The sequence below is a fragment of the Rhincodon typus genome, chromosome 7, assembly GCF_021869965.1.
Source record: "Rhincodon typus isolate 14 chromosome 7, sRhiTyp1.1, whole genome shotgun sequence".
Lineage (NCBI taxonomy): Eukaryota > Metazoa > Chordata > Chondrichthyes > Orectolobiformes > Rhincodontidae > Rhincodon > Rhincodon typus.
The window spans coordinates 9,631,471-9,655,319 of NC_063338.1; the positions used below are offsets into that span (position 1 = coordinate 9,631,471).

The 23,849-nt window shown below is 44.2% G+C and overlaps 1 protein-coding gene across 2 annotated transcripts in view; it reads right to left on the reverse strand.

Moving 5' to 3' along the window:
* The window catches only part of col6a2 (collagen, type VI, alpha 2), a 72,818-nt gene that overhangs the window by 24,478 nt on the left and 24,491 nt on the right, over positions 1-23,849 (reverse strand). For both annotated transcript variants that reach the window (XM_048599013.1, XM_048599014.1), the window contains exons 8-19: positions 22,110-22,136; positions 20,854-20,880; positions 20,237-20,281; positions 15,561-15,614; positions 11,963-12,025; positions 10,408-10,470; positions 6,852-6,905; positions 4,558-4,593; positions 4,149-4,211; positions 3,373-3,435; positions 2,397-2,459; positions 1,095-1,157 (exon numbers count right to left, since the gene is read on the reverse strand). In XM_048599013.1, coding sequence (XP_048454970.1) covers positions 1,095-1,157; positions 2,397-2,459; positions 3,373-3,435; positions 4,149-4,211; positions 4,558-4,593; positions 6,852-6,905; positions 10,408-10,470; positions 11,963-12,025; positions 15,561-15,614; positions 20,237-20,281; positions 20,854-20,880; positions 22,110-22,136 — 621 coding nt within the window. The remainder of the gene's footprint in view (positions 1-1,094; positions 1,158-2,396; positions 2,460-3,372; positions 3,436-4,148; positions 4,212-4,557; positions 4,594-6,851; positions 6,906-10,407; positions 10,471-11,962; positions 12,026-15,560; positions 15,615-20,236; positions 20,282-20,853; positions 20,881-22,109; positions 22,137-23,849) is intronic.

The following is a 23,849-nucleotide window of genomic DNA, read 5'->3' on the forward strand; positions in this document are numbered from 1 at the left end:
GGAATACTCCCCAATTGCTTGGATGGGTGCAGCTCCAGTAACACTCAAGAAGCTTAACACCATTCAGGACAGCAGTGTGTTATTTGAAGATGTCCTGTGACAACTCATCAAGATTTCTTCAACAGCACCTTCCAGACCTTCCATCACCGAACAGGACGAGTGCAGCAGACAGATAACCTTCCCACCAAGTTCAACGTCACCCTGACTTGGAAGTATAATCGCCAGTATTTCCCTGTCACCAGGTCAAAATCTTGGAACTTCCTTCCTGACAGCATTATGGGTATAACTATATCACATGTGGACTGCAGCATTTCAAGAAGGCAGCTCACCACCACCTCAAGGACAACTATGGGTAGGTGATAAATATGGCCTTGCCAGTGATACCACATCCCATGATCACATTTTTTTTGAAAGTTATTCACAAGGGGGGAGGTGGTAGTGGCCTAGTGATATTACTGCTAGACTAGTAATCCAAAGATCCAGGTAATGTTCTGGGGACCTGGGTTTGAATCCCACTATGGCAGATGGTGGAATTTGAATTCAACAAAAATCTGGAAATAGGAGTCCAATGATAACCAGGAAAAAGTGGGTCAATTGTTGGAAAAACCCATCTGGTTCACTAATGTCTTTTAGGGAAGGAAACTCGCCTCCTTACCTGGTGTGGCCTACATGTTACTCAAGACCCGCAGCAATGTGGTTGACTCTTAACTGCCCTCTGAGCAATTAGGGATGGGCAATAAATGCTGGTCTAGCTGGTGACGCCCACGTATCACAAGTGAACAATAAAAATTGTTCTTCTCTCCAATATACACCCAGGTAGTACATGAAACCAAGTGGTTGATAGGCTGGAATAAATCTAGCTAACCAAACAACAGGGATGTCCTAAAGAAACACTTATGTATTATAGACCTCAAGGACTCCTATCCTTATCCATTGAGCTTTGGGCAAATAAATTGTTACAATATAATTATTACAATACTATAAATAGTTTATTATTAGTTCATCTTACTCTCAGGGCACCCTGCACAATGTAACAACTTCGCTTTCTTTCTTGCAGTTGAGCACATCTCTGTAACTTAATCCCGCTTGCCTACCTTAGGACCTGATGGTCCTATGTCTCCCCTTGGTCCAATCTCACCAGCATCTCCTCGCGATCCCTGAGGAAGACAAAAAGCAGGTTTTAAATGGATTGCAGATTTCCTGAGCTATGTCGGAAACAGCTCTCATGACCGAGGTGTGCCCATCTGACATTGGCTAGATGACCTCAATAACAGAAGCAAAATGGCAGCCCAGGTGAGATGAACCCCATATGCACATAGAAGACAGGCTGGGAAGGTTCCCCTTTGTTGGCACCGGAAAGTATAGACAGTGAAGGCAAGGACACTAAACAATGGGCTGAATGGCCTTCTTCTCCACTGTAACAATTTGGTGGTGCAGATACCTTCCCTGTCTCACCTTCAGAAAGCATAACTTGCCACCTTGCTAGTGACACCCTTTTTCAATTCAGCCCATGTTGAGATGACCCTGATAAGCAACAGTTTCAGACAGCCATCCTTATTATAGCAGTGAACATTGGGTCTGTATGTGGTCAATACTGGGTGAGTGGGCATTGGAAGACTTTGAGTTGACAGGGGGCGCACAGGCTATGGGTGGATCATACAGTGGCAGAGTGCACACAATGCAAATGGGTGTGACATGTATGGGCTAGAGGGTCCAAAATGTCTCAATACAACTGGGATGCAGTCCTCAAGCACTTAGCAGCCCTGCAGTTGTCTAGACTCTGCATATGCAGAGTCGCAGGGTAAATGAACCCAATTCTCATTCAACTGCCTCCACCCACCCTCCCATAGCACAGCCCACAGAGTTACAGAACGGTTTGGTACTGATAAAGGTATAGTCAATGATTATTCCTCTTCAGAACTAAAATACACCACTGAGCAACGTCACTGACGGCCTCAGTGAACCTCAGTTCTCTGAAGACAGGTACTACCTATGTACAGCAATGCGACCCTCTTGTGATACCAGAGCTCCCAAACCTGACTTGTGTTGAGAAAAAGACTGCTTACTGCAGTAAAAAAGACATCCAAAGATAGGCTCGCAGCTACCTCTGTGCGCCAATAATGAGATAGGCCAAGATAGACGGCACTGCCAGATCATCCTGGAAATCATTGCCCAGGCCTGTTTTGCAAATAATGTAGGAGGAAAGGGGGAGGAATGTCAAAAAATGCGTGACGCTCTCCAATTCCCTCTGAAGTCTTTGTATTTTTGAGCTGTAGGAATATTGGGAATTGGGTGAAGTGGAGGAGAAGTGAGAGGTGGAGGTAAACCAGAGCTGGCACCCCTAGGTTAGGCCACACAGTACTCAGTGGTTATCAAGCTCAGAAGCGGCAACTTACATTCAAGCCTGGCCCTCCAGGTAACCCTGGCGCTCCTCTTGGTCCGGGAAGCCCGATGTCTCCCTGTAAACAAAGCGAAGATTTCAATGAGTGAAGAGGAAATGGGTGTTTTCCCTGCTCTGACCAGCACAAAACTCTGGACAGCCAGCGGAGTGACCAGTGTTGGCCAAACAGAGAGGAAAGCTTCTGTCCACTTCAGGCCAAGAGGACTATGACAGATCTTCCCCCTGGTGTGGCAACGTTGGTCAAAAATATTTTAGCACCAAATCCCAAGAAAAGCCTCTCATGCTGCATTAAGACCAGGAAAGGCTTCCATTCATTGTAGTAGGAAGGAGGCTATTCACTCCACTCAAAACTGATAAGCCATTCAATTAGATCAGGGCTGACTCTATTAATCCACCTTAGGCCTACATCCCTTGATGAATTAAGAAAAATGGATCCGTCTCAGTTTTTGGAATGTTCAAATAACACCACGCCCTTCCACCCACCCCCAAACCCCTTTCCAGCCTCATGGCTTCTGGCAAAGGAGAGTTCCAGATTCCCAGTAACCATTGTGGGAACAATTGCCTCCTCACCTCAGGCTTAAATGGCCTAACTCTACTCAGATTCCTTCTGACATCCCTTCAAGAGGATCCAAGGCTAGTCCACATTGCCCTCTTCCATAATTCAACCATGTCAGTTCCAGTATCAGTCTGGTCAACCTGCACTGTATACCCCGTAAGCCCTCCAACCTCTCCTCTTCAAGGCCACTGTACCCAACTTGAGGGGCAATACCCAGAACTGAATAGCAAATTCAGATGGGCTCCAGAGCTCTTGTACTTATTTCAGCCATCCAAGAGAACAGTGAACATTCCAGTAGCCTTTTAAGTCTTTCCTTTGCATGCGCCCAGTTTAGTGATTCTGCAGTTTGACCACCCAAGTCTCCCTGCTCATTCACAGTTCCAAGCCATTCAGAAAATTCAAGATTGGCCGTTACCTTTTCACCTTTGCGTCCACCTTCACCTGGCAATCCTCGCACACCTTCATTTCCAACGTCGCCCTGTAAGCGGATCAAGAGCATGGTCACTGAGTTGAAAGGCATGATAATTTCAACTTTCAGCACAGTTTGCCATGATTGTTGCTATACCGTCACACGTAGGCTAACGTTCAAGTTAGATGTCAGCTACAGGAAAGCTACCCCGTTCAAAGACTGCCCGGAATTCCATGCTCACGTTTACCCCCATGTCAAGGCTGGCAAAACAGGTTGGCATCAACTCTGCTAAGTCTTGCTTGACAACTTAAGAGTTGCCAACTCAAAGTGGGTGGATTCTTGGAGGTCTAATCGTATGAACTCCTGAGTTTAGCTGCCACCCCAGCTTCTCCGTCCAAGAACTCCTTGCCCTGTGATGGCGGAATGAGTAGGAACGATTGAAGAAGATGCCGAGACAGATGATATATGACCTGATGACCTTGTCCTAACCACGTCCAGGACATTCCAGGGCGAAACTAGAATGTTGGGAACTCTACAATAACCTTGCCCAGTGGGCCACAACTGCCACTTTGAAAGGGGCAATGCCACCAGCTAGCAAATATGATGATTACTACCAGATAGCAACAATCCTGGCACAGCACAGCTGAGTAACTCAATTACTCTGCCAATGGATGTTACTCATGCAAAAACCTCTACTCTTCTTCAGCTTCCTCTCCCTTCCACATTTAACCAGCATTGTCGATAAGAAAGCACTGGAGAGACAAAACAAAATTTGTCCTCACCTTTTCTCCCACACCTCCTTTCGGCCCAGGAGCGCCTTTAGATCCCGTGTCACCTCTGCGACCCTAATGTTCAGAAACGAAAAAAACAACACAAGTTGAGAACTTCCCATCGTATGGGCATTGAGGCAAGGCCTAACTAGAAGCTTGCAAATAATGTTTAATGCAACTTCCTTTTAATTCTAACGTGTGTCTGTGTGTGGGTCTGGATTTGTACAGGCCACAATTTTAACTCAAAATGTTTTGAGTGATTTAAAATTGGGCACAGGCATAATTTGCCTATGTACATGTGCACTGTACTGCACACAAGACTGTGCTGATGCACACATAACTGCGTGTCTCTAAAGTGCACATTCCTTATCAACGCCTGGAAATAGACCATATAAATATGACAAAAGAGATTAAAGATTACCACATCTCCTTTGGGCCCAGGAATGCCTTTGTTACCCTGTGAAGTAAAACAAACAAGGCAATGTCAGTCAGTAAGAAGTCAACCTATGCCGGCTGGTTCCGACGTTTTATCCAGTCGTATTCGCTACTTGATCACCGCACATTTACTTCCACGTTGGGGCAAACAGAACTGCAGACTGGCTCACCGGTCTGCCTGACACCTCCACTTGTCTCACCCCCTCCCGTCCACAGTCTTCCCATCCCGTCTTCAAACACTTTCGGCCAAAGCTCCAGGAGCAGGACTTCACCTTCCCCAAGCACTGTGCGGGCCTCTGGTTTGAATGTGGGGGATTCAGAGCTCAAGGGTCATTGCCAGAACAAAGGATGGAACAACACTCAATGCCTCCTACAGTCACGATTGCCAGTCCCATCGCAAATCCCACGGACAGGGCCATCAAATCAGTCTGGAACAGGGACCTGCTGCATTTATGGAAGATACATTACCAACCTGCAGATTAAAGGGGGGAATCTCTTTAATCTCATTTTAAACCCCCAGACTAAGAGATAAAGCACTCCAATGGCCAATGGCTCCAATGGCATGCATAAATCTGGTCAATAGTGAGGTGCGGTGCTGTCTGAAACTAATTGCCTTAAATCTCGTAAGGTTTTTTTCTCTCTTTATGGGAGTCACATCAATTTTTAGCAGCCCCTAGGTCCACAGAGGGCCCCACAGAACAACGTAACAGGAAGAATTACTGGAGCAATTGATGCAATGGGTGCAGGCTGAATGTGCACCCAAGGCAAAAACGGCTGGAAGGGGCGTTAAAAAAAACCCCACACAAATGGGATGGGTTTTCTGATTTCTCCAGGCTGGCCCACTGGCTAGAGGTATGCTTCATCTGCATATTCACCTGAACTGGAATTCTGGCATCAATGAGGTAACTCCCTCCTCCCAGCACCCCCTCACCCAACAACTTAGTCTCAATAACACAAATAATTTGTTAATGGGAAGGAAGACCGGGTCAGGATTACAATTAACAGGCAGCAGATTCCGAAGCCCTCAATGAAAAGTCAGGATTGGTGGCTGTAATGGTTAAAAAAACACATTGTGAATGAATCAACTGATGTTTCCTTTAAACTGTTACTATGGTACATTTGTGCATTCTAAAGTTTTACGAGTTGGCACGGAAACAATGAGCTGGGAGCAAGTCACAGACAGCGAGTATTTTTATTCAGGCCATCTTTATCAACAGATTCAGAAGATTAACTTGACGTAGCATTTAAAGAATAAATCTTTAATGCCAGAGGAAAAGCAAGATAAGAAATATTCCTTCAAAAAAAAAGGACAGAGAAACAAACGGGGAGAAAGCAAGAATGAAGTACAAACAAAAAGAGTGGAGATGGAGCAAGATGCATAGAAACAGAAAATAAGACCAGGAGCAGGCTATTTGGCTCATTGAGCCTGAAACTGTAGCCAATATGATTATAGCTAATCATCCTCCCTGTTCGTGCTTTCACCCCATACCATTTGACTACTTTATCCCTCAAATCGTTCTTGAAAACATGCAATTTTTTTTGGCCTCAACTGCTTTCTTTAGCAGTGAGGGAGTGAAGATTACAAGAGATACAAAAAAGCCAGGAGAGTGAGAGGGAGAGGGGGAGTGTGGAGATAAAGAAAAGCAGAGGGTGAACAAATGATTAGCTGTAACTACAAAAGGAAAATACGAAAAGGAGAATGTAGGGTGCAGGAAAGGAGAGGCAGGAAGACAGAGAAACAGCAGACAGAGGAAGAAAGGAAGAAAGAAAAGAGGAAGGAGTGGAACAGAAACAAAAGGAAGAAACTATGAAAAAAGACTAGACAGTGAAAGGATCAGGGAGAACAAAGGTAGATGATCAGAGCTACATTCAGTTTCCAAGAAAAACTGGGAGAAACGGACACCAGACAGTAAAAGAGCAGTGAGAGAGTCAAGACTAGTCTGAGAGATTATATAAGAAGCACAGAATCCCTACAGTGTGGGAACAGGCCATTCAGCCCATCAAGTCCATACCTACCCTTCAAAGAGCATCCCACCCAGACCCACCCTTGTAACCCCACATATGAGAATGGAGTAATCATTAAATTTGAGTACAAAAGCATTATCCGACAGAATCTCTCCACCAACGCTCTAACAGTCTTCATCATGACAAAGTATAACTTCCTCTTACCTATTTAGACTACAACAAACCTAGGCACTAAGATTCAACCACCAGTGTTAGAAGGCAGTGGCTAACTCAGGACCTACCATCTTGCTTTTGGTTCAAAAAGTTAAAAATTACCTTTGCACCCTTCTGACCCATTAGGCCTGGACGTCCATCAAGTCCCACTGAACCCTAAGAGAAAACAAAAGCCATTAAATAACGGCATCTGAAGAGACAGTCTATTAATGCACATGTTTTCAGTCTCAATCCGGAATCTGGGAGAAACATTATAGGACCTGATGCTTGGTCTGTTTCCAGTCACCTCATACGTCCTCCCCACCATGTTTTAACCCTTCCCCTCATTTCCTTTGGGTGGCCATGATTGGGAACCATATTCAGGCTGGGGTTGAACTATTTAAGACAGGTTCAACCAAACCTTTTGCACTCTATGCCTTTAATTATAAAGCCCAGTAAAAGTTCAGGTTGCTAATGACACCACTTTACAACCATGGCTTTGTTAGACAATTACGAACCATCATTGTGTGTGTGTGTGTGTGTGTGTGTGTGTGTGTGTGTGTGTGTGTGTGTACTGGTGGGGTGGAAGGCAAGGGAAGTATCGGCAGTGATGAGATACAATCCACAGGGAGGACAGACAGCATGTTAGCTCAGAATGGCTCAGGGATGGTTCATACACAGCATCGAGAGTAAGAAGGGTATTCTAGGGTGGAGCTGAGGCACTTTTAGAGCTTTCGTTGACCTCAACGTACCAGTCTGCAGCCTCCAGCAATTCCGAATCCCCAGTGCCGGGCACGAAACAAAGGTAGGCCTACAGAATCTGATGATTCCCACTAGCCGATGATGGCAGCTTTTCAGAATAACAGACCCACTTTGTCTGTCAACTGGGATTGTGTATGTGCCCGCTTGGCTTTGGACGCAGATCACCCAGATTGACAGAGTACTCAACCAATGAGCCCAGGTTCCTCGACAGGAGCAGGCCCTGATTTATTAGCACTGTAAGCACCCCTGCTCCCCCAGACTCTATATTTATTCATAATGCCACAAAACCCCACTGGGGTATACAACAATGCACAATCCACCCCATTAGGTTTCACTCTGTCACACAGGAAGCAAAGCTTGAAGTGGCCCCTGCTATTGAGCAATTTTATGGTTAGCTGATTGATTGACACTTAGTCATAAGTATCTACAGCCCAGAAAAAAGGCCCTTCAGCCCATCAAATATGCATCGGCTAAAACTAACCAAAGTCAAAACCTGCTCCTCTGATGCTGCCTGGCCTGCTGTGTTCCTCCAGCTCCACACTGTGTCATCACTTAACTATCTAATCCCATTTCCCAGCACTTTGCCCATAGTCTTGCATGCTTTGGCATCACGTGCACAGTTGGATATTTCTTAACAGTTCTGCAGGTTTCTGCCTCTACCACCTTGATAGGCAGTGAGTTCCAGATTCTCACCAGCCTCTGGGTGAACATGTTTTTCCTCCTCTAAACCTCTGCCCCTTACCTTAAATCTATGCCCCCGGGTCATTGATCTATATATCAAGGGGAAAGTTCCTTTCTGTCTATTTTATCATAACAGATACTTAGCTAAACAGATTCTGCAAAGAAAAAAAAAGTGTAACACCCAGATACTTCATTTAGAAGAGCCATTCGGCCCTTTGACTAAGCCATGGCCTGATATCCCACCCTGAGCACTGGGAGAGCACGGCAGCTCATGATTTATAATGTTCTGCAGCTCCAAATGACTCTGCGGGGCAACATGAAAGTCAGTGAGTGTATCATGTGAAACATGAAGAACACTAAGAAACACACTCAGTTTCTGATGTTGTAGGACATCTTCACTCAGCATTAGACTAGCTGCATATAACACCCTGAATTATCTGAACTTATTTGCTGTATATACACACACACGTACACACACACCAAATGTCTTCTCAACTCTGCCTCAGAGAAGTACTTTGAAAGCTGGACACTTCCATTTCACATAATCATTAAATAAATACTGGAGAATGGATAGTTTTACAACTTGAGTCCACTCTGATAGGTATTTCTTTGCGCTTTCTCTCTCTCCCAACCAGTAATATTGACAGGAGACCTGATTACAAACAGACGATTCTGCCAAATGTCTGCTGATTAGTCCTGGTCAGATCCAGAATTTCTAAGTGAGCTGTTGAACTCCTCTTTCCTCTGTCCCCCTCTAAATGCATCTGTTCCAAACCAAATCTCTGAACTGCATGGGTACCAACTGTCCATGTCCCACACCACTGATTGAGTACCATTCCCAGATCTAATACCAGAAACGTTAATTCAGAGGCATTAAGAGCAAGGATGAGATTCCTCAAAACCAACTCAACACAAGACTAACAGATAGAGAACCATTCATATAGGTGGTACCTGATCTCAGCCCTAAAATTTTATAGGAGGCCAACTCACACCACGGACTATTCTTCATGGAGATTCCTATGATGGAATTGATCCTTGCACCAGGGAAAATCCACAGCTACCTACATGACATCCAGCAGGTCAAGAAACCATTCCTTGTTCCAGGCTTTCATTGTGATGACTTAGAACATAGAACAGTACAGCACAGTACAGGCCCTTTGGCCCACGATGTTGTGCCGAACTTTTACCCGAAACCTAAGGTCTATCTAACCTCCACCGCTACCTTATACTATCATCCATATGCCTACCTAATAGCCGCTTAAATGCCCCTAATGAGGCCGACTCCACTACCCTCTCCGGCAATGCATTCCACGCCCCTACCACTCTCTGAGTAAAGAACCTACCTCTGACGTCTCCCCGATATCTACCTCCTTTCACTTTAAAACTATGTCCCCTCGTAAAAGCTACCTCCACCCGAGGAAAAAGTCTCTGGCTGTCTACTCTATCTATACCTCCGATCATTTTGTACACCTCTATCAAGTCACCTCTCATCCTTTGTCGTTCTAAAGAGAAAAGCCCTAGCTCTCTCAACCTTTCCTCGTAAGACCTTACCTCCATTCCAGGCAACATCCTGGTAAATCTCCTCTGCACCCTTTCCAATGCTTCCACATCTTTCCTGTAATGAGGTGACTAGAACTGGACACAAAACTCGAGATGTGGCCGAACCAGGCTAACCTCCGTAGATTCCCCGAGAAAAATATACCCTCAATGGGTTAAAAGAGCAACATGAAACTGCTGCTGCTGAAGGAAGCACTTTAATTTATCAGCTTTTGTCTTTAGAGATACCAAAATGCTTTCCCAGAACCTCATCCCCTGTATCTGCAGCTAATACAATAGAAAAGTTCACAGAAACCCCACATTGCACAGAGTAGCCATTCAGATCATCAGGTCTGCACCAACCCTCTGAGGAGCCTCCCATCATACCAACTCTCCTTATTCCCCACCCTTCTCTTGGCTAACCCACCTGACCTACACATCCCTGAATACTATGGGCAATTTAGCATGGCCAATCCAGCTAACCTGCACATCCTGTGGGAGGAAACCAGAGCACCCAGAGGAAACCCACACAGACACAGGGAGAATGCAAACGCCACAAAGACAGTCACCTGAGGCTGGAATTAAACCCGGGTCCCGAGCACTGTGAAGCAGCAGTGCTAACCACTTAGCCATGATGCTGCCCAATACTTGTACCTCTACAATAACTGTCCAAACAGGCTATGAATTCTACCACACTCACTTTAGGACCTTTGTCTCCTTCATCACCAGGAGGTCCACTTCTTCCTGGGCGCCCGACATCTCCCTGAAAGAAAACAGACAGCATTATTCAACAGTTCCTCCCCTGGGAAGATCCACTGGACCTGCTACTGTGAGGGGGCTAGAAAATTGGATTGGCTCAGTAGATTCTACTAAAGGAGATCCTCAAAGAATAAAAGAGGCACCAAATTACAATGGGGGTTACTGACGACTGACAACTGAACTGGGCCAGAAACTAGGAATTTTGCAACAACTTACTCCCCTCCTATCTCCCCAAAGCCTGACTACCACCTACAAGGCACAAGTCGGGAATGTGATGGAATACTCTCAATTTGGTGTTTTCTTTCCTGCAAGCCTTCTCATATCCTATTTCATCTTATCTTATGTCTCCTTTCAGGGTACCCAGTGCTGTATGGAATTTGGTGCTGGAAATACACTCAGACAAACTTCCAAGCTAAAGACACCATTGTATTAACAGTGTTGGGTAGGAAGCTAAATATACTATCAGCAAACTCAGTTCCATTCTTGTTTGCTCATCAGGATAAAGGCATTATTTGGCCAAGAAAGAATGGAATCTCTTTAATGGGTGAAAAATGTGGTACTTGGTGCATGTTCAACATGGCCCAGTTTTGGGGATTTCCCGACCCAAGAAAGCCTGAAAATCGGTCTGACCTAAAATTGGGTTGATTTACTTTTCAGGGATACAGGGAGGCTACCTAAATCTTAAATGAGGAGCCTAATGCGTATTTAACAGAAACTGGAAACCAATGAGATGGCCAGACACCAGGCCTTACACTTCTGGGACTTCTCAGTCACCATCACAGCTTGGAAGGCAGAATCATGTCCCAGATTCCAGAGTTGTTGGATCGATGCCCCCTTTCCCCTCATTGCCTCCTCCGACCCCCTGTCTTCAAGGTTTAGCTTCAGTCTGATGCTAATGAGATGAACAGCCTGACCTTTGACATCTCCAATGTGCAGGTTGTCCCTGTGGAGGCACCATCTACTAACGGGAAAGGGTTCAGAGTCCCCAAGCTCAATTTCCAGCCAACCTCAAAAACTGAGACGAAAAGTACCTTTGAAGTGCAGGATCTTAGGCCCAAAACAAAAAACGGCCCAAACACACTGATATCCCAATGTGTTCCTGTTTTCTAACATCAGCGTCAATTTTCCTTTAGTCTCAGGGAAGTTGTAGAATGAGGGAGCACTAGGTTCTGATTTACGGATGAACCATGCCACCTTTGCGAGGTACCTGGATTAAGGTTGGATATTAGGTGGAGCTCCAACTTCCCAGTATTGTGACCTTAATCACAGGAAAGGAACAGCCGTTGCCACAGAGGGGTCTGACCCTCTATGACCCATACCCGCAGACCTCTGACCTTGACATTAGAGAGCCAACCAAAACGTTAGCTCTTGCTTCAGCATTCACTGTTGGTGAACCAGGTTCTTCTTTCAGCTTGAATGCTCACCGAATGACCTAATAATTAAAAGAAAAAGTTCCTTTTTTTTCAATAAGCAGACACACACACACACACACAAACCTTCGGCCCAGAGTCACCAGGAAATCCTCGCTCACCAGCTTCTCCGGGATAGCCAGGGGCTCCCTGTGAACGACAGAATGACAGCCTTGTTATACACAGCATGTTGGATAATGAACGAGAAGCAGTGATTAACCCTGTCTAACTCTGGGCAGCCACAAATACACAGCCCTTTGGTAACACCTTGGTCATCAGTCAGCCGGGCAACATTTTGAAATGATCAGTGGTCTTTCAGGCACATCTTTTATTAAATATAACTGCTGACCTGTTGAGGACATGGGAGTCTGAGCCTAGAACTGTTTGCGAGTCATGCCCCTGAAACATTCCCATTTCAATTCCACTGCCAACTCCTCGGGTAGTCTCATCTGATTCAGCACTTCTGTGGCGTGCTCGCTATTCTAATGTAGGAAATGCAACTGTCAATTTAAGCACAGCAGTTCCCACAACCAGCATGGAGATGACGATCAGACAATCTATTTCCTAACTGGTGTTGCTGAAGGGGTAAAAGCTGGCCAGGAAGCCAAGAACTCCATTTCACCCCCTCAAAACATTTCCATGGAATCTTATATTCCCACCTTAGACAGCAGATGCGTCCTCTAGTTAACATCTCATTCAAAAGATAGCACTTTTGACAGAGCAGCACTGGGCGAGTATCAGTCTAGATATTTTCACTCGAGTGCCACTTGAACAGACGGCCATCTGACTCAGAGCTACCCACTGAGTGACGGGTGAAAGGTGACATTCACAACAGGGAGCTCGAGATTTGAGCGATCATCACCGGCCTGTTAAAGACTCTGATCACCAAAGAGCCAGGCTGGTTTCTGGGAGTCTGCTATGGAAGAAACCGGGTGAACACAGGTTGATGCTGGGTGTGGGCAGGTGATCACTGTAGCCTCTCGCATTCACTCTTCCTTACATCTCATTCTTTCCCTGTCTCTCAACCATTGCTGTTTGCATTTATCAACCTCTCTCAGACCATATCCCTGTAAAGGTCCATTCCTTAGAGTGTTGATGTCTCTACTGCCGTAATACAAGAACCCTGAGCAGCATTTAGAAACAAGGGCAGCTGTTTCTGCTGAATGACTGATGGCACGTGATGAATAGAGCTTTGGCTGTTGCCACTTGAAGCACTCATGAATCCCCACCAGATCTCCAAAGTGAGCTGCACACAATGGGCTCCCATTAACTGGGATTGAGATAATGACCGCATTACAGTCAGTCATGGGATATACTCTTACAATTGGCTTGCCCAACAACTTGCATTTACATAGTACTTTTAACTTCGTAAAACATCCCAAAATGCTTCATGACTGCGATTAGACCAAAAATCGACATCAAGCTAAAGGAATCAATAGAAGGGATTTTGCCAAAACTTAGTCAAAGAGGTTAATTTTATTGGAGGCCGGGGAATGGTACAGGGGAATGAGCAGAGGTTTCAGGAGGAAATTAGAGGGATTGGGACATGGATAGCTGAAGGAAGGGCCCCCAATGATTGCACAAAAAGACAGGGGCTGAACAAAGAAGCTAGAACACAGAATGCTTGCAGGGCTGTAAAGTAGGAAGAGGCTAAGAAATAAGGAAGCAGGAGGTGGTGGAGACATTTGAGTATTCTTAAAATGAATTAATAGAGTGTACAGTCTATTGGGGAGGCGATGGCCTAGTGGTATTATTACTAGACTCTTAATCCAGAGACCCAGATAACATTCTGGGGACCTGGGTTGGAATCCCGCCACGGCAGATGGTGGAATTTTTTATTTTTATAAAAAATATCTGGAATTAAGAATCTAATCATGACTATGAATCCATTGTCAATTGTCAGAAAAACCCATCTGGTTCACTAATGCCCTTACCTGGTCTGGCCTACATGTGACTCCAGACCCACAGCAATTTGGTTGACTATGAACTACCCTCTGGGCAATTGGGAATGGGCAATAAATTCTGCCTGGTCAGCAATATCCTCATCCCATTAATGAATAAAAAAAAAAGCCAATTTAGACCAGCAAGCAGGGCTGATAGATGAACAGGGCATAGTGTGTGTTAGGATACAGATGCATTGAAGTTGAGGGGCCGTAGATGATGGAATATTACATTGGGGAGAAATGGAATAGAGTAGTCTAGAGGTGACAAAAACATTGATGAGATTTCAGTGGTGATGGATTGATGCAGAGGTAGAGGAGACAGTTACTACAAAGGTAGAAGCAGGTAATCTTGATGATGTGGAGGATGTGGGAGTCAAAGGTTCAGTTCAGGGTCAAATAAGGCGACAAGATTAGGTATTGCCTGGAACAATGACTAATAGAGAGGGGATAAAATCTGCAGTAAAGAATGGAGGCTACTGCCGAGAGCGAATACAAGGGCCATGGTTTTCTTCAAGGTTTCACTGGAGGAAGTTGGGTCAGTGGTGTAAATATGGAACATGCAGCAATATCTTCAGATCATGTCAGTGAGGGAGAGAAGTTAGATGAATTTACCTCACATCTTATATATCCTTCTCCTTTAGCAACTTTATAACATTAAAGACGCTTCATAAAAATGCAACATCAAATCAACAGTGAGTTAAAGAGGAGAGGTAGTAAATCAGAAAATCATGATCAGATTGAGTTTAAAAGTTCAGCTAACTGCACAAAAGGGAGGTGGCTTTGGAAAAGTGAGCTGGAGAGGGGGCTAATTCGATGAGTCCCAACTCCAGCACAGAAAAGAGGGACGTGGGGGAGCAGCGTGGGGGGTAAGTCAATTGCCATTTAGGAGACAGAAAAGGGGAATTTACACAGTAGTAAAGGCCCAAAAGGACTTTACCAGCTTCATTTTCATCTTGCACCAGAAAAACATCAGCTATTCGAGGACTATTGTGAAATTTGGACAAAGTTGGACCTTCAAAAGCTTAAACAGTTGGTGAGAAACATTCAGCATGGAGGGGGAAAGCCAGCATCTGGCTGACAGGTTTTAGTTATGAAAAGCACGTGGGAACTCCACTTGAAGTGAGAAAAAATATTTCAGTCAAGAATATTTATAGATGAAGAAAGATTAATGGGTGAGCTCAGAATGAAGTGGTGGTGATGTTTTTTCCACTGGCTTGGTATGAAGGCAATATAATTTGGAGAGCTGAAAGATGCAAGATTTTCATTATTCCATCAAATATCATGAGTGAATCAAGATGTCATGGCATTGGAATCAGATGGGCAGAGTTCTGCATGCAACGAAGGTGCGATCTGTGCGAAGTTATTGAATTATGGCAGTAAAGGCATCAAGGAACGGACCTTTACAGGGATATGGTCTGAGAGAGATTGATAAACGCAAACAGCAAAGATGGGCAGGAAGGAACAATGGTTGAGAGACAGGGAAAGAACGAGATGTAAAGAAGGGTAAATGCGAGAGGCTATAGTGGTTACCTGCCCAATTATATTGGGATTGGGCAGAGTGGAACTTTAGAATCTATGTTTTAAATGGAGGACCAAATTGCAAATTTTCAAAGCTGATTACAAACAAGCCTAAAAGAGGACTCCTTGAATGACAAGCATAAAGTAAAACCCTGAAGGTAATGAGGATTAAGTCAGATGATGAGCTGAACTAATTCTCCGAAAGACAACAGTGATTCAGTTACCGGGTCACCAAGGTCTCCTTTGCATCCTGGGGGTCCAATACGTCCAAGTTTTCCCTGAAAGTCAGAAACAAAGGAAAAAACACCAAGTTCACTCCAATTTCTCTGAATGATCTAATCTTGCCAGCAGCATTTACATCTACTGTGCTACATGATCCAAATTTATACACAACAGACATTTGGTACTGCATGCTAAAGGTGTAATAACAAAGTTTATTGTATACACGATATCATGTTGTTTGGATAGTGGTAATGCCACTGAACTGATGATCTAGAGGGCCAGGCCGAAGTTCTGAGATTAACCCTCACTATGACAGCTGTTAGTATTTATAGTCAGTGAATACATCTGGAATTGGAAACTAAACTCAGCAATGGTAACTATTAATTGTTCTAAAAACATTTCAGGAAAGATAAATCTGCCACCCACACACTATCTGGGCTATATATGACTCCAGACCGACCACAATGTGATTGACTCTTAACTGCCCCCTGAGCTGGCCTTATTAGTGATGGGCTCCCTGTTCTGGATTCCCCATTCGGTGGAAAGATTTTCTCAGCTTCTACCCTGCCAAGTTTCTTCAGAATTTTGTGCGCCTCAATTAGATCACCTTTCATTTTTTAAAAACTCCAGGTAAAACAGTCCCAGCTTTCTCAATTGCTGCTTACAGGACAACCCCCTTAGCCAGGGAACCAGTCTAGTGTGCTTTCATTGCATCGCCTTTAAGGCAAATCTGTCTTTTATTAGGTAAGGAGAGAAAATTGCACACACTTGTTCATGTGTGGCATCACTAATACTCTGCATAACTGCAATAAGATTCCTTTGCTTCAAATTCCACCACCGCAGCTGGAGTAAATTAAATTCTATTAATTAATAAATATGGAATAAAAATTTCATTTTAATCAGTGACCAGTGATTGTTGTGAAAACCCATGTGGTTCCCACTTGTCCTTTAGGGAAGGAAATCTGCCGTCCTTATCCAGTCTGCCTACCTGTGAATGCAGGCTGGTTCACTGCTAACTCTGAAATAAGTGAGCAAGCCATTATAGAAGGAGAAGTGCTGTAAGAATATTTGTATTACATGGCTCAACCGGGCAGTTTACTAACACCTTCACAAGGGCAATTAGAGCTGGGCAATAAATCTGGCCTTGTTAGTGCCACTTACATTCAATGACCTACCCTAACATCAAATTCCAGCATTTTGTCTGCTACTGATGTCAGGCTCGTTGGCCTGTAGCTCTGTGCTTTGTCTCTTCCTCTTAATTAGCAGCATACTGTTTGCTACCTTGTAATACTTGGGAACTGCTCTTGCAGAATTTTCCAAAATCCGAGATCAAGATCAATGGATCGACTATCACTGCAGCTCTTGCTCTCTTTTTAAATCCTTGGATACACTTCATCAGCTCCAGGGAATTGTTGCATTCAGTCCCACAAATCTTGCTGGTACTTCTTAAAAAAAACTTATACGAGGTTTATTTAAATCCTCATTCTCACCAAATCCCTGGTTCCTCATTATTTCTGGAAGATGTTCTGTAGTTTCTGCTTTGAAGACTGTTACAAAGTCAGAAATCACACAACACCAAGTTATAGTCCAACAGGTTTATTTGAATACACAAGCTTTTGGAGTCTTATTCCATCTTCAGGTGTTAGTGAGAGTGGTATCAGACAGTGAAAGAGTATCAGAAAGTAAAAGATCAAAGAGTCACACCATTGATGAGGATGTAATAAACAAACCTAAGATGCTGTTAACTCTTCAATCAGTTATAAGGTTTTAATTGATTAATATGTGTACGTAAATCCCCGAATTCCTTTCAAGTCCATGTCCTGTGAGAACTAAAGGTTTTATCAGTGTAAAGAAGAGGTGACATTTTAGGTCAGACAATGCATGTTAGGTGTGAGGCCTTGTTTGGTCTCACTACAACAAACACTCACAAAGGCCAAAAACCCCACACCCATGACATGCAGGAGCAACGTAGTTTACAAAATACCTTGCAATGACCGCAACAAACATTACATCGGCCAAACAGGAAGGAAACTAGTCATCAGGATACCCGAACATCAGTTAGTAGCAAAACAACACGACGAACTTTCCCTTATCTCAGTGCTCTCGGACCATGAAGGCCATCAATTTAACTGGGACAATGTGACCATCCTTGCTCAAGTCAACCACAGACACGCACGGGAATTCCTAGTGGCCTAGTTTTCAACCCATAATGCGATCAATAAACATGTAGAATTACAGCCCATATACAAACCCATGCTAAAAAAGAACTGGAAATGACACAAACCAACTTCATAGGCCAGATCATATAAATTCCAAGCAGAGTAGAACAACATCGCTTCATCGGAGGTCACATTGACGATGTTACCTAGCATGGTGACTAAACTTCTGTACAATAACCAGCCAGCTCGGCGAGCAAGCCAACAACCTCCTCCACAACTCGAGCTACAAATCTTCGCAAGAACGCTGTTACAAGACAGTTGTTCCAGTCTCTGCCTTTTCCTTACTCTGCTTCTGCTTCCAACGAAGCCACATTTACTTCCTCTAAACTTTTCCTACTGACATTTACAGAAAAGTTTACAATCTGTTCTTCATCTCTCTTGTAGTCTACGCTGATATTCTCTTTCCTTAATAAATTCTGGTGTTTGTTTGTTGATTTCTGACATTCTCCCAAACCTAAAGCTCACTAGTTATTTTGGCAGCATTATAAACTTTTCCTGTGGTTTGATATTAAGTTTAACTCCCCTTGTCAACCCACGGGCGGATCACTCTGTGGGATTTTTGTACCTTAAAAATAGCTTCTTTTGTCAAATTATGTATTAGTTGTGTAAAAGGCATCCATTGTTTGTTTACCTTCATGTTGTTTAATAAAATTTCCCAATCTACTAATAAAAATTAATTCCAACCATAGTTTTCTCCCCCTTACTGTTGCTTAGCTTTAATTCTGCTTCCTGATTTTCTGAGATAATATACTTTCTCTTCACTATCTTTTTATCTCATTCCTTATCATTAGAGCAGCAGTTTCTCCTTTTACGATTTACCCATCTCTTCAAGCCGTTAATTTAATATCTAGTTCCCAACATTGGTCACGTTCAAACCACATCTCTGTAATGGTTATTAAATAAAACCCATCCATGTCTATCCTTGCTATTAATTCATCTAATTTGTCACAAATATTTCACACAGTTACCATGCCTTTAGCTTGTGTCACCTTAGTGACTAATACTCTATTCTCTTTGCTATTGTCATTGTCTCTTCAGGACTCACTTGGTTTATTCTTATCCAAACACTGACCTGTCCCTGAGCCTTGACATTTCCCTCACTTCTTCTGATTTTACCTTTTCCCGAAGCTGTTTCAAAGAGCTTCCAGAACTCTATAGTATTGAGGTTTGTTGACTTGCTTGCTGAGCTGGCTGTTTTTGTTCAGACGTTTCGTCACCATGCTAGGTGACATCATCAGTGGAGCCTCTGATGAAACGATGTTATCCTATTCCGCTTGGAATTTATACTGTACAGTCCGATACGGTGAGAGCTGTCATTTCCAGTTTTGATATGAATGGGTTTGCATATTGGGTCCAAATCTATATGTTTGTTGTTTGAAGTATGGGTGGAGAAACTTTAAATTCTATAGTACTGTTTGAGTCCGGACTAGAATCTACACATTCCTGACTATAGAATCATACAATACAGAAGAGACCCTTTGGCCTATTGAGTTTATACCACCAAAAATACACTAAATCTACACTAGTCCCACAGTCTTGAATGTTATGACACTTGAAGAGCTCATCCAAGTACTTGTTAAAGGTTGTGAGGTTTCCTGCCTCAACTACCCTCCCAGGCAGTGCATTTCAAACCCCCACTGCCCTCTGGGTGAAAGAGGTTTTCCTCAAATACCCTCTAAATCTCCTGCCTCTCACTTTAAAAGTGTGCTACCTTGTTCGTGACTCCTTGATTAAGGGGACTATCTGCTTTCTATTCACCCTGCCTCTCATCACCTTACATAAATCAAACAGGGCCTCCCTCAATCTTTTCCGCCCCAAAGGAAACAGCCTGAGCTTATCCAGCCTGTCTTCACAGCCAAACTGCTCCATCCCAGGTGGATCTCCTCCACACCCTCTCCTAGTGCAATCACATCCTTTCTATACCAGAACTGCACACATACTCCAGCTGCGACCTAACCAAAGTCCTGTACAGCTGCAATTTAACTTCCCAACTCTTATACTCTATGCCTTTGTACGCATTCTTAATGAGCCTATTAACCTGCCCTGCCCCTTTCAGGGACAAGAACCACAAGATCCCTCTCTTCCTCTCAGCTTCCCAGTGTCCTGTTGTTCGCTGGATGCTCCCTTATCTTGTTTCTCCTTCCAAATTTCATCACCTCCCATTTATCAGACATAAATACTGTCTGCCACGGATCTACCCATCTGACCAATGTGTTTATATTCTCCTGTGACCCAACATTTCCACCTTCCTCCTCACTGTCAATCACCAGGTAATCTTTGTGTCATCTGCAAATTTACTTATAATCTTCCACCTCCTCCTCCCCCCTTAACATTCTTATCTACATCATTTATGAATATCACAAACAATAAAGAACCCTGAACTGATCCCTGTGGTATGTCACTGGGCATGACCATTAGTGTTTAATTCGCTTCATCCAGTATAGGATCAAAGCACCTACCTTCTGTCCATTAATCCCATCTCGACCTGGTAATCCAGCAATACCCTAAAGGATACATGAGAAGTAATGAGATAGTGTTAGGGATCCATAGACAGGTCAACAATCTAAAACAGGTAAAGTATTAAATGTAGCTCATGAGAGACAGTGAGAGCAGGAGACAGCATGAGAGAGAGCACAAAAGAGAAGATGAGAGATTGAGAGTGAGAGAGAGAGAGCATCATACAGAGAGTAAGGAAGAGAGAATGTGAGAGAGCATAAGAATGAGTGACAGTGACAGGAGGGCAAGAGAGTCGGTGAGGATGAGCACGAGACACCAGGAATGTGCGTGAGAGAGAAAGAGAGAGAGAAAAAGAGAGAGGGTAAGAGGAAGCACAAGAGAAATATAAAAGATTGTGCATGAGACGGAGCGTGAGAGGTGGCACATTAGAGAAAGTGAGAGAGAGCCTGAGAGAGCATGAGACTGAGCTTGAGACAGAGCGAGAACAATAGACTGCAAGAGGGATAACGTGAGAAAGTGCAAAAGAGACCGCAAAAGAGAGCGAAAGAGGAACAGAATGAGAGACAGCATGAATGTAAACATGAGAGAGAGAGAGTCTAACTCAGAAGGGAGATCTCACCTTCTTTCCTTCACCTCCAATTTCACCCTGTAATCATAAAGAGGAACATGTTCATACATCATAAGTATCGTCATTAAATTTAAACCCAGTAGGATTGAGGCAAGTGAATAGGAAGATTCAGCGGGACAATCTCCTCCACTCTGCAGTGTCCATAATCCAGGTGCCTTAATGACAAGAAACTCTCATGACTGACCAGTTTCTCCAAATTCATTCAATTGTTCCTTCTTGCAACCTTGGAACAGGCCAGTTTGACAGAGTTCAGCTTTGTGCTGGGTTCTTGTACTTTCCCCTGGACTTCAGCTTTCTCTGGGTAATTTCAAAATCCCACATCTTCCCACTATGTGATGCTTGCTCCCACCTGCATGAAGAGATGGTGCTAGCACAGAGGGTTGGTGGGACTGGAGTCGCTCCACAGAGGATGGTGGTACGGCCTCAAACTACCGTTGGTTGACGTAATCTGCATTGGGCCCTGTCGCCATCTTGTAATGGCATCAGTGAGGGGTTGAACCAGGTGGCACCAGTCTTACGAACTAACTGACATGTGATCACTTTGTTAGGATCTAAATTCCTATTTTCCAGGATGGGTACTATTACTGCCGTTCCCAATAGGATCAGGCCCAATGGACATGACACAGAATAGAAACATTAGGCTGCGAATGGCCAAAACCGAACAATGCTACCCAAAACTGAACCAGGTAACAAACGGTCACCTGGGAGCCTGTTGAAACAGGCTAATCTAAGTCTACTCCAATTGGGATCCTACACCTGATGTTGATCTCAAACCAGACAGCTCATTCGGCTCTGGGTGGGTCCAAGCAACACCTTTGGAGGCCATGGACAGTCCTGCTTTTAGTCCCACCCCTTTCAGTTTTATCCCTGATTCTCTACAACCCTGCTTGCTACAACCGTTTCCTCCATTCAAGGTTGGTGAGAAATTCAAGTCTCCACCACATGTCACCATGCCAACAGTGATGAGGACATGTCCCTTGAGTACCACACGCCCAACTTGCGACCTGCACACTGGATGCCCACTTAGCACCTGCAGTGTCCCAATGGAATCCAGGTCCAGGAGCAGCATAACACTTGGCGAGGCCCAGTCAATACCCTGGGCACAATGCCTAATTTGTGGAACACGTTGGAGGGGCTGGAGGTCCAAACCTTCAAAGACACATTAATGATGCCAGCTGCGTTTTAATACATGACGGCTCTGCTTGGAAGTCAGAGTTGGAGATTTGAAACAAAAAAAGAGGTCTTACCTTTTCACCTATAGTTCCCGGATAACCCTGTGAAAGGGAGAAAAGAGGCATATTAACATAGCCAATCGGAGCACGAGATACTGGCATGCCTCAATCCAGTGCATGCCAATTGTCCAAGCCATGTGTTGCCAAAGGGACATAAAGAATTACATGCTTACGTGATTATGAGAGGTCATCCTGAGGAACAGAACAGTTTGTAGTTACATACCTAAGGCAGATTCTTACACAGAGTAATTCACCCCTGCCACCCTGCCGGTGTCAAATCTGCTAAATTCCCACTCTATTCAAGTTGATGGAAATGAGAACTAGGCTGTCTATACTGCTCAATTGCCGCTCCGGCAACTATGGGGGCTACCTTACCCCATCCTTTCCACAAGCCCTGTGCCAATTTTTACACCCGAATGGATCAGATACCGAGTGTTAGAATAGTTGATCTCTGACGTGCACCCTCAATATTCACAGAGCCCCGACTGACCTGCCCTCTGCTCGCACACTTGACAAGGGCCCATTGCTGGGATCGAGGACTGAGTTCAAAGGATGACAAAGATGGTGGCCAACAGCTCCAGGGTTCCGTGTCTGGTGGACAGCGGCAGCACATGCAGACACCAACGACTGTGACTTGGGTGGAGGTGGGTTATTGACTCCACCAGAACCTCTCCCCCTCAGGTTCTGGCTCTATGTGATTGGGCATCATCTAATGGCACACGCTAACAATAGATAACAGCTATTTCCCACTTATGCTCTGAGCTCCCCTTTGCTCTGATTGCCAAGCACTCTTGCCTTGGAGAAGCACTCCTCACAGGAATTTACTCCTGTAAGCTCCTGGAGTCAGAAGCTCAGGCTAGAGTGGATTCACGTCCAGTAGACTCAGGGTAACTTGTATTTAGGCATTCCACGGTTGTGCTCCTGGACTCGAAATTCAAAAGTGGGGCCTAATCATCTAACCACAGCAGTCTGTGAATTTGAATACAGTTTCTGAAAGTTGAAATATTTGACTTACACAAAAAAAGGAAACGGAATGTTAGTACCCATAAAAGTAATGGTAAAGCAGTCAGATTATTATAAAAACTCAAATGAAAGTGCATTCTCTGGTTTACTTTTGGGACTTCTCAAATCAAATGAGGTCCACAACCAGTTAATTAGGGATGGTCATTAAATACCACTCTTCTTAATGAGAACCGATTGTAAAGAAAACACAAAGGGATTGAAATTATGGGGCTTGTAATTTTTTTTTTTAAGTGCAACACACAGATGTGGATGGAGCTTCTGTACATTCTAAACTCATTTAATCGAAGAGGCTGGCAAACTCCACACCGCAGTGTGATTGCAACCTCAAAGTTAGTCACACATCTAATCAAAATGTTGCTTCAACCAGGTAGGATCGGCCCACTGTCTCTTTTCACTCCCCCTGCCTATGCTGCCTCCCAATTATCCCTGCCAGAAGCAATGAGAGGACTATGCTCTCATAGGTGAACAACAGTGAATGAGCTTTAGTGAACATAACTATAGAAAGACGTCTTATTTGGACCTAGGTTCTAGTTCCATGTGACTTAGCCTCACTTTAACAAAAGTCATTTAGCACATTTGTCTATACCTAGTGTAAAGCTATAACTCTCGTCAGAATCATAGAATCCCTACAGTGGAGATGGTGGCCATTTGGCCCATTTGAGTCTGCAATGACCCTCCAAGGGGTATCCCACCCTCTGCCTGTATTTACGATGGCCAATCCACCTAACCTGC